The following is a 14,410-nucleotide window of genomic DNA, read 5'->3' on the forward strand; positions in this document are numbered from 1 at the left end:
GCATAACTGTCAAGAGAACATAAACAGGCAGTCAACAGAAAAGATATAGCTAAATAAAACAAAAGTAAAACTGCCTGTAACAATGCTATGATATATAAATATATTTCTACAAAAAGCAGGAATTTATTTTGGTCAAATTCTGGCACCTTGTTTCTCTCTCCCACCAAAAAACAAATCAAACCAAATTACACAGCAATCACCATCACACATTAATCTTGTAAAGCAGCATCCATTACACCCCATTATTTTGGCTTCCTGCAAACTGCAATTGCCTCCTCTCCAACTGCACAGCTTTTTCCTGCCCAGAGCTGTGGTATTTTTTGACCAAGAGAATCTAGGGCGGTAGCCAATTAAAGTTGTATATTAACCTCCCATATCATGTACAGCATGGAGTATCTCCTCATCTTGCAATAGCTCACTATAGCCCTGTCTGTAGAGCATCTCAAAGATGACCTCTAAAATGATTCTGGAAAGCAAAATTACATTTTATCACTTTTACTTGATTATCTTCTCCTGGATATGATTTATGTACATATGTACCTATTCCAGTGGGAGCCAATAAGATATAAATCTAGTCCAAAGAAAAGGATTGACGTTTTGGCTCAATCATATTATTAAGACGTAGTCCTAATATGGGATATTCGCTAGCTTCAATGTAGGAGAAGTTCTGGGAGGGATACCCGATTAGTTTATCATACTTGAGGAAGCAAAATCTTCTCCAAGTTCCCCAGAACACACAGGAGTTATGGGCTCTGTACTGGCCATTAGAGTGGAGAGATGGGGGGGCAGTCTGTACCTTTAGTGATGCTTAGTGAGCACCCACCAAAAATAAAAGCTGCTTAACACATTTCAGATCCCCAAATATATTAATAAAAGAAACTTGCTTCTAAACTAATGTAGCAGTGACTGCCCACAGTATTAGACACTTCTGATTACCTAATAATAGAATTAAATACCTACAATTCCACCTACCTCTTGCCCTCCATCCAAAATGCAGAGTTTAGCAGTTTGTTTTTTGGCATCAACTAATACATTAAACATTGTACACAGAGAAGCAGGAATGCGCAAGTCTGTTGATTTGTTTGTCTTTTGCAGCTTCAGTTCAAAAGCAACTCTTGTTCTATTTATTAAAAACATTAATTCATAACATGAAAATCTGTCATAATTCAAAGCAACTGATGCATAAGACCACCTCTCTAAATGTATTAATTTTAACCTTAAGTGTGTGAGCATCAGAGTGGAAGTGTTTATGAACATAATTCTATATGCAGTAGTGTATGATAGCTACCTGTTCAATAGAACATCGCAGTGCCGGTAGCCTCAAGGTTCTGCATCGATTTAGCTGATTTAGTTAAACAATAAATGTATTATGGTTTTGCCTATTAATTAACAATAAGCTTCCTAATACACCAGCTGTGGATAATTTTCAAGCAGTAAAAATGAAAATCTAAAAGAAATATTTGGCTTGTGTGTTAAAACCCAACATCTCATTATCATACCATGGATTCACTTATGATGCACACCTTTTACAGTTTTAAAAAAATGACATTTGCATAAAAGTGAATTAAATTATTTCCCTTCTTCCTAAAACAAAGATAGATGCAAAGTACAAACCCCCCCCTTGAATCTCATCGCACACTGCTGTAAATGAGGAGTAATGTCACTGATGTCAGTTATGTTGCATCAGCATAAATTCAGTGAAAGATCAGAGTAAGACTCATATTATACACATGTAAAACAAATGAGGTATCCAGCATCCAAACTTGTGCAAATTAAATGAGACTTGTTTTTTTCTACATGTCAAGCTAACAGCCTCAAAAAGATTCTCCTCAAAACCCTTTGATCTTGTTATGACTTAAAAAAATCCTGCAATCATCAGATCTCTTTTCCATACCCTGTTCACATTAATTAAATCACCTCTCAGTCTTCTTGTTGGTAAAACAGACTAGCTTGAACTGTTTAGGTCTCCAATCAAATAGTGTCTTTTTTCAAACCCTAGATAATTTCTGTCTTCTTCCTTGAGTATCTTTTTTGAAATATGGACATCAAAATTGGACAAAGCATTGTGGTACCAGTTTTTGTAGGGACATTATCAATTCTTTATTTCTACTGATATACTTTATTCTTTTTATACATTTGAGAATCAAGCTTTTTAGCTACAGCTAAAAAGATCCCTGATCTGGTCTGAGAAGATTTACCTTCCATGAAATTATGGTAACTGATATCAATTATGATTTCACTTTCTAATTTTTGTAATAAAGTCCCAAACTAACTATTCCGTTATTTTGCCTAGGATTCGTGTCAGGATACCCGGTCCATTAACCCCTCTGGGGATCATTCTGCTTACTATTGCTAAAAAATTAGGATTATTTTGGCAGTCCTCCAACCTGGAGTTTGCCCAGTATTCCAATATTTTATAAAAATTAATATTAGTAATGCATAATGCTCCTGAGCTAGTTCTCTCGAGATACAAGAGTGTAGATTACCTGGGCCGGTTGATATGAAAATATTTAATTTTGGCAGATGCTGCTGTTTATCTTCTTTTGCTAAAGATGCTGAACTTTCTGTTCCACCCACAGCATCACATGAGATGTATACATCTTTCTGCTTCATTCAAAATACATCATTTATGATTTGACTATCCATATCTACCAATGGACTTATACCTGGCCTAGGGATTTTTTTCTTGCTAAAAATCTGCCTTATTGCATTGGTCATTGATATTTTATTGACTTTTTAAAAGTTCCCATTATAAGTTGTCTATATTTTTTAAACTTTTAATTTATAATAATTGCCATTTACTCCCTTTTTCTTACTATTTATATACTGATTATGTTTTATTGTTGTTTCACATCTTTTAATCAGGATGGTAAACAGGTTTTTCCAGGTTTGTATAATCATGACTTTTTAGGTACCCAGTAGGATAACCTCAAACAACATTGATTTTTATGCTATTTCTGTTAAATTTAGTGATGCCATGAATATATATGGACATTTGGGCTGCCTAAAAACATGCTCAGGGCAGCAGAAAGGGGGAGGAGTGGGGGGTGGGAGGGTGGTACTTTAATTAAAGTGGCTCCTGGACAGCCGGTCTAATTAAAACAGCTCACCATCACATATATTAAGCCCTAAAGGTTTTCAAAATGGCCATGGGGCATTCTTTCTAAAACTCTTCCAATGGGATTTAGATCAAGTGCCCCTGTGATCAGTTTGAAATGTGCAGGGACTTAATACATGTGATGGTGTAGTGACGCTGAAGTGTTTTAACTAGAACACAGAACCGACTCCATTAGTCAAGTCTGCTCTGATACTTTGTAATTAGTATGTAAACAAGCATGTCTATAGGCACCCCTGGGGAGTGGCAGTCTTACTGGGATTCACTCTTTTTTCTAATGACTGTGCTAGTAATTCAAGATAGTGTTTGATATAAAAGAGCAGCAATAGGCTATTGCCCATTCTGTATTTCCCAAGAGCTTGGCTTTAGAAACCTCAGATGAATCAATCATATCTATCTTGTATTGTAAGTATAACACACTTTATTTACACTTTATTTGGTATATAACATCTTTCTTACAGACTACTCTAAAATAATTACATAGTGAATTCATACCATTATTAATGTAAGATGAAAATGATAGAAGAAACAAGAAAAATTAAGGAGATATGGAGAAAGAAGAAAGAATACATCAAAAGTGACTTGAAAAGAGTAATATATAAAGAATTACATTATAAATATAGAATCAAAGTAAGAATATTTTGCTTATTTATTAACTTTCATGGGGATTTTGACAAGATACCTAGACATTTTGATTAAGGCTTCCTGGAGGCTAATTTACAAATCTGTTACAACTTTTAACAGACAATTGTAAAAATATAACTGTACCTTTTGACGCAAGCTTCTATCATATCAGTGGCCATAAGTTTAAGTCTTTGCTCTAAATGATGTGCAAATTCTGGTTCTGGCCAGTGTAGATCAAAAACAAACATCTGCAGTGCATCCAGTTTCCAAAAGAGATCTTCTGATGTAGCTGAACCATTGCTATAAAAAAAACAAAAACAAAATCCAGAATATATAAGAAGATATAAGCCTTCCCTGCCCCTCTGATCCCAAGAGGAGTAGTCATCAAAGAAGAGCCCTTCCTACATCTTTCCATTCCATTTCTAATACACATCTCCCACAGGCTACTGAGGGTCAATGCAAGTGTGTGAAAATGGTTGCAGAAGCCCTGTCCTTTTGATTGAATATTATTTCCTCCAGGGTGTTAAATAAACCCACCTTCATGTTGGAGTGGGGTAAGGGGAAAATATGAGCAATGGGAAGTAGCCCAAATTCAAAAGAGGCAAAGGTGCTGGCACAGGCAGTTTCATTTAAAAAGGGATGTTCCCATTACAATGAAAGCTTTCCACTGAGGACACTGACAGACATGCAGTCCTGCTCTTAACTCTTGGCCCTTCACAGAAAGCACCAAGATTTAGAGTGACCCCTCCCCCCCAACATATGTTCACTGTTGAGACAGGGGGGTGAGGGCTTGAACTCCACTTTGGAGCCAATCCAGGAGGAGCTGCCTGGTGTGGCCCCTTTCCCCTAACCCTGCTACCCACTCCCACCTCTGGTGCTATCTGCAGGATGGGAGGGGGAAAAGGGAGGGAGAAGGAACTCTGGGCTGGGTTTTACCCAGCCTGAGCGGGAGGGGGACATATGGATTGGAGACCCTCTGAGGTGGGGGGCTCCAATCCATTTTCCCCCTGCTTCCAGCTCAGGCTGGGCAAAACCTCCTCTTTGCTTCTGCCTCTCCTTTTGTGCAGACAACACTGGGGGCAGAGCTGGGCTGCATCGCACACTTGGACAGACAGAAGTTAATGAAGGCACTCTGCTGTGGAGTGCCATCATCTGAACCCTCATTACATGATGGTTAATTTGTTGTGCAATCAGGCACTTCTAAAGTGCTCTGCAGCTGTGCAGTTTTGTCAGGGCATAGCTACAGAATGATTTCAAGGGGTCGATTACACCAGTGGTTCTCAACTTTTTTTATACCAGGACCCATCTGTAAACTTCAATGACTAGTCTCAACCCAGTGCCCCTCACTCCCTCCCCACTACCCCCCATCCCCAGCTCTCTAGTATATGGGGCAGGGTAGGTGTGTTGGGCAGAGGGTCTCAAGCAGCCCCTTGCAATCTGGAACTCTACCAGCCTGCAAGGGAAAAGCCAGGGTTTCCTATGTTTTTCTCCTTTAAAAGACAATCCATTTTTAAAGTTTGTTGATCCATTTTTAAAAATTGGGTCACAACCCTTTCTTATTTTCTTGCAACCCACTTTTGGGTCATGACCTATGGGTTGAAAAACGCTGGATTACATGACAAATATCACTTCAGTCAGTACCCGGTTTTGCTTGCTTTCACAGCAAAAGTGAGTAGATCAACCAAAGTAACAAAAATACTTAAATGCAGCGTACTGGGAGGGTCACACACAGATGGATACTTTCTTTATGTCTGTGCTTTAACTTGTACTGAACAACAGGTCCCCAGAGGAGAAGCAACTTATATTATCATCAATAATTTTTACAGAATGAGAGAATAAGAGGGAGGAGGTTTTAACAGACACCTCAACTCAGTGGTCCACTACACATCTGTAACTACACTGATAGCATTATAATAAGCAGACCAAATCATTTCCTTCTGCCTAATGTCCTAATATTTTAATAAAAGTTGACCTGTTATACAAAGAGACTAACATCCCATGGACTAACATTCCAAGTAACAAACATATCAACTTACTTAATAAGCATAAACGACAAAATCTGAGTTCACTAGCTTTGATGCAGCATTTTAATTTATGACTAACCATCTTCCTTCCTATATCTCATGACAAACGAGAATAAACATGAAGGGGCTGAGTGCCCTCAGCTCTCCTAAATGAATCAGCTGGAGTTAGAAGTGCTCAGGACTAGGCAAGATGAGATTAAAAGGAGTTAGAGATGGATAAAACTTACACAATCCAGCCCTGTAATAATAATAATAATAATAATAATGATGATGATGACGACAGACTGTTATCTATCCAGTAATTTTCTCCTGTTGTGTTTTGCCCCGTTTTAAAATACTCAAGTACTGAAGCTTTTACCACTTCACTTAAGAGGATATTGTAGCCTAGTATCTTACCATTAGGGAGAGTGTCATGCTATTCTACACACATTTTCCTGCTTAATTCTGTTTAACAACTGTTGGTTATACCTCTCAATGAATCTCTGAAATCTACCAACAGAAATTAGAGATGATTAATTGGTTTATTAACATTCCAGCACCATTCTCTATTTATGTAGTTTTGTAGCTTGTTCTGATTACAATGTTTTGTGGAAGGGACTTTTTCCTGATATGGACCAAAAAGCACTAAGGGTGTTCAAATTAGGAAAAATCCCATAGTGGTTCAGTCATACTAGGGTAGAATTGCTCCTTTCATCATAATGAATACCTGTCACAGCAGTGAGTCTGGTCCTTATATATGTCACATTTGTACAGTATTTTCTGCTAAAATGAGACAGTCTGCTGGTATGGAAAGAGAATGAAAAAAGCATAAAAATTAAAATGTCACAGGATGGGGAGGAGAAGCTAATATGGTTTTATATGAAATCTCAAAATACATTAATTTTGATGAGAGTATATGTCTTCTAGAAAGCAAAACACACTTGCTTAACAAAGCTGATCATTACTTTCCACTATTAGATCTATTGGGATTTTAGCCATTTTAATTTTTGTTCTCTGTAGCCATATATTTTTGCTTAACAGGACTCCAAACTAAATGGAATCCTCTAAGACTCAGGAGGACTCATGTGTTCTCAATACTGTCAATGTATTCTTATGCACGTTCACTCCCTGGTGTCCACTTAAACTGGTTTCATTATACAGCCAAATAAGGTTTCACAATTATAATAATTGTAGTAATAGCCATTGGTTCATGAAATTTGTGAGAAACACTGTAATTAACTTCTCCTGTTTTTACATGATTTGGAGCCACTGTTCTTATTCATTTCACCATTCAGTATCGCCCAGTGACATTCAGACCTATTTTTATAAAGATATAGAATAGTATATTATATGGCTCAGAGAAAGGAAGACGTGACAACAGAATGAAATCACATGTTCCTCAACCACACATCTAGGTGGAGGTCTGTGATTTGATCTTTTTTAACTATTATAGTAAATTACTCTGGAGGATTGTGATTTTTTTAACTGACATGCTAATGCTATTGGTTCAACAGTATATACTTTATTTGAGCCTGATCCTGTTCTTTGGTATGGATCTAGTAAAGCACTTGTGACTATTTAATTTTAAACTTATAAAGCACACAATTTTAAGCACTGAACAGGGCTTTATGATTTGTATAGTTCTTGTTCTGTCTGTATCAGTTAATTATTATTAGGTTGTAATAGTATAAAAATGAAACGTACATTAGACTCATTTTATTTATGTGTGTGTGTGTGTAGATAGATATAGATGCACACACACACACAAAATATAAGAAATTCTGATTTCATACAAGTTATTTGTTTAAACTTAAGCACACACTGAAGTGTTCTACTGAGTTGGGACCTAAATACTCAGCATGTCGTAGGACTGAGCCCTTTGAACAAAGGCTGCATCTTCTATTTTCCATCACGTGCTTCTAATTATTCTGCTTAGCCTGCAGCCTACTGATTTAACAAAATAATATTTGGATTTTAAATGTAATGGTACTCTCACCTAGCATCCTTTAGGGATCCCACTGTAATGCTGTAGGCACCCCTCTCCCCATTTGATTCCTAATGTGAGTATCCTCAATGCTATGAAAAGCATGAAGCACTAATGCCTTCAATGAGCTACTTGTCTGAACAAATCTTTGAAGAACTGAGCACCGCGCTTATCCCACAGCAGGTACTGAGGTATGAACTTGCTACTTCTCTGGAACGGTGCTGTTTCATTTTCCTCCATTTATACACACAAACTCAACATTGTTTGCCCTTTCCACGCCCCCATTATTTTATGACCAGTTCTTATCCCTAGTTTATGCTATTTCTACCCTTTTCTGAAGCATACCAAGGGTGATTTTTGAATTTATTTGACAGTATTTTATAGGCTTATCATTGCACTATTATTCACCATCATGAGCACCTGGTTGAAGTCACATTGGCAGAAAGAATGCTTTGAAAAAATGGAGGGTCAGATACTCAGCCGTAGTTCTACTGCCTTCATAATGCTTGGGCACAGCTAGGCCAAATGAGAATTCCTTCAGCAGATCACCACTGGTATAATGTTAGCAAGGCTGATTCTTATACCCTACTCTTTCCAGGCACAGAAAAAGTGCCTGTCTATCAAGGTATGTCTTCAGTCTTCCCTTTGTGAGCTGGGCCCTCCGAGATCCTCTCTGATCTCTTTTCTTTGGTCCCATTCATGCCCTTGGAATCTACAGGTGCCTGTGTTTTCTTTTTGTTCCCCTGTGTGAGCAAGTGGGGTGTCCTAGTAGGGATTAGGAAGCCTGTGTTCTTGCCTTTCCATGCTTGATATGACAGGAAGTGGAGGGGGATTTGCTATGCTACGACGGCCTGAGCATGCCTGTCTGCCTGCCCCTTATACATTTTTGGGGGGCCTTGTTCCTCTGTGTGGGGAACTGATAATAGGCATACTGGATGTGTACAACAAGCCCACAGTGCTGAGACTGGGGTCAGGAGTTGAGAACAGGCATGCTTGGTGCAATTACAAGCTCTCAAAGTCTGGCACTGGGGAGATGAGAGATGAGAACACCCACTGAGATGAATGGAGCAGTTCATCTCTCTCAGACCTATTGTTTCAGGCTGTATTCATCTTCATGGAGCATTCTCATTCAGTTGGGAACATCATGTTGCTTGATGAGAGCATCACATTGAGATGAATGGGGAACTTCACACAGATCTGAAAACCTCTTTCTGTTTAAAGGTCAGTTCTTTGAAGGCCCAGTCCACATTACAAAGTTGTATCGACAGAACTCCAGTTTTGCCAGCAAAACTTTGAGCATCCAAACTCCTCTGCAGCAGCGGCAGCAGAACCCTTGCATCACAGCCAGAGTTCTGCTCAACTGCTCGAGCTAATTCTTCCAACAGTCAATACAGGTGGAATGACTATCACAATGAATACATTTGAAGCACCTGCAGATCCTTTGAATTGGTTATCTGCCAGCCTGGGGGTAGAGTTAAGGTTGTACAGGTATGTATCTCTGTTTCCTGGTTTACAGAAGTTTGAGTCGGAAGAACTTTAACTCTTCATTGCTTGGTTTTCTAAAGTCTGAATTTTGCTGAACTTGGCATTCTGAAAGTGTATGAGGTAATGCTGAATTAAAGTATACCAAGGATAACAAAGAATGTTATCATTCAAAATATGATATACTGCATATATAATGGAATAATATTTACAAACACAAACATCCATCTCTTCAAAACTGCCTGAAATCCAGCTTAAATGTAAGGTTTAACATTTGTAGTAGAATAAGATTCAAATCTAAAAGGGGTAAAAATGCATTTTAGACTAATGAATCTTAATTAACAAGATGACTGTAAGAAGAAATCCAACCTGACTAATTAAAACCTTTACTTTGCCTTCCCCTAAGTACACTGTCCCAGCTCTCTTGTCCTTCCACTATGTTTTCCTCAGCCAAATCTGAAACACCATGCTCCACTTGTCTAGCCAAGGTGTCCTCAGAGTTAACTACTCATGGGACCAATCAAGCAAAACACTGAATACTACACACAACACTTTACTCTCTTAATATCTCCCCGACCTTAACATGCAATGCCCCAAATGTACCATTAAACAAAAGGATCAGCAAAAACAACTGAAAACACAGTAATGATCATCTTGTGCCAGTGTTATGTAAGGGAAGAGTATACATGTACAGTTTCTTTCTGTAGATTGAAGGAAGCAAGGGGGCGGGGGGTAAGAAACTTACTGATGAAAATAGCAACAGAACATCTGCAGAGAATCATTTAGCATAATCTGCACACAATATTTTGCAGCATAGTTAAAAAGGTAAAGGACAAAAGAGTAAGTGTAAACTGTGTCAGAGAGGTAAATCCATTTTAGTATCTATGACCACAATTCATCAAAGCACATAAAGAGATGCTTAACCATAACTATATTCTTAAGCCCATACCTATTCAGCAAAGCTCTTAGGTGAGAGCTCAACATATTGTTGAACAGGAATGGATTTAAACACTTGCTGTAAAGCTTTGTTCAATCGGTGCCTATAAAGCTTTACTTTGGAGCCATAGCCGTTAGTAATAAATGTTAGCCTTTGAAAAATGTCTACTTACTTCACAAACAAAAGGCCATATTCAATAACAGAAATAGGCTGATGATTTGGCATTCTTACAAGATATTAAAAGTTACTCAGTTGATTCATAAAGTATAATTTCTCAGTGTGGTTGTATCCACTAAAAATGATTGCCTGCAAGCCCCCCAACCCTCCCCACACCCCCTTCCCTGAAAATAAAGAGCTTTGGCAGTAACTTTAATGAAATTATTCCTAAAATATTGTTTGAATTTCATAGTATTTTGGTGCCCATCGTTTACAGTTTTGTATGCAGAAACTGATTTTTGCGTGTGCCACAAGCAGACTGGAAAGATAAATATGAATCCCTAGTTTCTGAAAGAAAAGTACTTTTCAGCTTGGCTAATGTCCTAGCCGACAGTGTTTTCTCTAGAATGTTTAGTGGCACCAGACACACATGACAAAAATCCCACAGGTTGCAACATGAATGTAGACGCCACTTGGAACAAAATATTATTTCTTATAAACTGCTCTTTTGAAAAACATGATCAGTCACTTGTCTTGCAAATGAGCATTCTGAATAACTCATAGACATCAAGAAGACTGCTCCACAAGGGGGCTAGAGACAGTAGCCAGCAGTCAGTTGTGTAGGCAGCACTGGAAATCTACTGAACGAGGTGAGCAAGATGCCTCAAGTGAACTTGCACAATACATGTTCATTACAGCTCGTCTCACTAGAAACAGCCTGAGAGCTACGGCCTGTGAGCACTTGCTGACTGTAGCACAAGTACTAGCTGAATGCAAAGCTGGATTTTTCCTTTCAGAACTTGGTGTGAGATTTGGCATGCCACTTATATTCTTGTATACCACAATGGCATTTTTTCCTGCAAGGATTTTTCTTTCATATCCTCTTCAAATACTTACAGGTCAATGCAGCAGATGACAGAATTTGACCTCCTTCATTGGCCATGTTTTTAGTAACAAATTCCCTCTCCCTCTTTCATATTAAAAAACTGCCCACAGGACACCAACAGCATGGACAAACATTCACTTGAAGTGGTTTCAAAAGAGGAGGGGGAGCTGCTATAACAAGAACAATTACTTGTGCAGGAGCTTACGACTTTAACCCTGCTTCAGCCAGAGTTAAATTACAGCTGTTTAGCTCACTTGTATTAGTATAAGCCATGCACATGTAACAGTTTGAGCCTAACATCTGTGGGTCATTCTTGTGGGCAGTGTCCTTTCCTTTTTGAAACCACTCAAAATGAATGGTTGTCTATGACTGGCACGTGTCATCCTCTGCCACACTTCAAGTTTCTTTTCCAAAATCTGGGAGGCTTTAGAGGTTTTCAAATAACAGTTTGGGAGAATGTTTTCATCTAGGCAAAAGCAACATGTTTTTCCCTAGGTTCATTCTCAGAAATAGTTAAACAGTTCTGGCTAAAACTAAAGGGGAAAAAGATCAGCATGAAGCAGATGCTTGGAGTGGAAATTTTCAGCCAAAATGGTTAAAATTAGGCAGAGGTGGATACATCTACTTGTGCTATTAAAGCGACAAAATTAACTCTGGCATGGTATGTGCCAGAGTCAACTGTTTCCAGGTGCACTGTCTACATGTGCATCTGGGACTGCAGCACTTTATGCTAGGGTGGAGCAATCCCCAGGCTGGCATGAGGCTGGGGTGGGGGATGGTCAGCCCTGGTCTCCGGGTGGCAGTGTTGGGCAGTGGAGGGGCTGGCTCGGGCACAAGGGTACAGGGTTAGGTGGCAGGAAGTCCCCGCATTTTAGCATCCTCATGCCCAAGTCAAACCCTGTCACTGTCTACATGTGTTTCAGCGTATATAATTACTCTGTCATATGGCAGAGTTAATTAATTTACTGTACCTTAATACTGGCAAACATGTAGACTGTTATGCTTTGCTGCAGCCCTAATTACTCAACTCTGCGGTAAAGTGCACCTGTAGATCTACCCAGTATAAGTAAATGAAAACGGGTCTTATAATGGAAGTGCTGGAACCCAGTCAGTGTTACAACTGCTGCCTACAGCAGTGTTCTACATTAGTAGATATCTCAGTTTTAGGAATTACTGTATGACAGTTATTAATTAAACGTTTCCACAGCATTCATGTGTAACATGTACTTTAACATTAATTTTTACTGGGCAAAATTACTAGGATGCAGGTGGTTAGAAGACTGAACCTAAAAACGTATACGAATCTCACCATGGAATAAGAAATAGAGGATACTGAAGGAGGGGAATAACTAGCTAGAAAGGGTTTTTTGAATGGCAAATCATCAGGGAGTTGCAATTCAGAGCTGGAGTAATGATTTATAAAGGCAAAGGTATACAGATAGAAAAATGTTAGCATTACAGTTAAAAAAAAAGAGTGTTAAAGCCCAAGGATGAGAAGAGAAAAGGTTGACAATTTCCGAGTACAGTCAGTTAGAACAATTTCCATAATACCTAATGAACAAGTGCCAGAAGTCTGGAGACATATTTCTCAATATACTGGTTATATAATTCTTAGCACAAACACCAAACTGCTCACATCTCCTTGTAAGAAAATGTTAGAGTTCATTCAAGTTAAATTTTAAATAATTATGTTTTGCTTTAAAGCATATGGTCAAATTATTTTTCATAATTAAGATGGTTTTCTATCATTTTTCCTATTAATCCACCTCTTTGGAAATCTGTAACCGAAACATTTCTTCACCCAAAATGGTAAATGCAAAATTACAGAATTATGGAAAGTAGGGCTGAAAGGGACCCGCAGAGCTCACCTAGGCAAGATCATCCATACTATCCCATACAAATCCTTGTCTAACTTACTAGTAAAGCTATGCAATCAACTTGGTCACACAACTACAAAGCATAGATAGCACCCTAACTTGCCACAATGGGGGTTACTGTCTTGTTGCTGAAAGCTTTTAAATTGTGCTTGAGAGATCCAAAGAAGAGGGCCAGGCCCCATGCTACAGAGGCAGGCAACTCCCCCCTGCCCTCTCCCTGCCATTCTGAGCATAGGATAAAATTCCTTCCTTATCCCTAATATAGCAATCAGTCTGACCCTAAACAGAGGGGCGAGACCCTTTTACAAGGAATCTTTGGGTTTAAGTCCCAGATGCAAAAGTACTGGTACACCCCACTCAAAATCCCCAATCCCCAATGCTTCTGAGGAAGGTGAACTACATCCACCGCCCCTCACCTCCCCCCCCACTTCTGCCCACGCACATGTAGCAACAGGAGTGGAGAAAGCCTTTCCAGCTCCAAGTGGCAACCAGCAAAGCCGAGAAGTATGAGAAATATTAAACACCTTCCACTCTTCTCTGCAACCTGGGGACAACAAACACAAGTCCCGCTGGGGGATGGGGGACTACTGCCACTGCTGGCCTGCTGAGCAACCCTTGCAAAGCCAACAGCCCAAGGCACTTAAGGGAGCCCACCCCTACCCCAGCCCTGGCACAATCTGTGGGCAAGGCAAGAGACCCTAAGGGGACACTTGCCTGCCTGTACACAAATGTTAGGAGCTTGGGGAATAAGCAGGAGGAGCTCATCCTCCTGCTTAATGCAAATAATTATGATGTCATAGGGATAATGGAGACCTGGTAGGACTCCACCCATGACTGGACTATGGGTATAGATAGCTATACCCTATCCAGGAGGGATCATGTAGATAAAAGGGGCGGGGGTGTAGCTCTCTATGTTAAGGAAGGCTATGCGTCCCTGCAAACTGGTGTTGGCAACCAGGGTGGATAACTGGAGACCCTCTGGGTTAAAATCTGTGGTGAACACGACACAGGGGACACAACGGTGGGAGTCTACTACAGACCTCCCACCCGAAGTCAAGAGCTTGACCAGGAATTCGCCCAGGAACTGGCTGAGGCCGCATGTTCCAGGACTAGGGTTGTCATGGGTGACTTCAATTACCCAGACATCTCAGGGGAGGATCACTCACCAAAATCTGAGTGGTCGCAAAGCTTCCGATCGTGCATGGATGACCTCTACCTGACTCAAGAAGTCTATGGGCCAATGAGAGGCAAAGTGCTGCTCAACCTGGTACTGGCTACGGGGGATGACCTAATCGGCAACCTATTGATCAATGGGAAGCTGGGTGACAGCGACCACGAGATGATCA

At 39.6% G+C, this 14,410-nt stretch overlaps 1 protein-coding gene across 1 annotated transcript in view; it reads right to left on the bottom strand.

The window, feature by feature from the left end:
• CADPS2 (calcium dependent secretion activator 2) overlaps window positions 1-14,410 on the bottom strand; it is a gene marked incomplete at its 5' end in the record, with an annotated part of 600,328 nt that overhangs the window by 45,682 nt on the left and 540,236 nt on the right. The window contains 2 exons of the mRNA XM_019543957.1: window positions 973-1,120; window positions 3,884-4,039. Coding sequence (XP_019399502.1) covers window positions 973-1,120; window positions 3,884-4,039 — 304 coding nt within the window. The remainder of the gene's footprint in view (window positions 1-972; window positions 1,121-3,883; window positions 4,040-14,410) is intronic.

This window comes from Crocodylus porosus, unplaced genomic scaffold, assembly GCF_001723895.1.
Source record: "Crocodylus porosus isolate Cpor-Errol unplaced genomic scaffold, CroPor_comp1, whole genome shotgun sequence".
Taxonomy (NCBI): Eukaryota; Metazoa; Chordata; order Crocodylia; family Crocodylidae; genus Crocodylus; species Crocodylus porosus.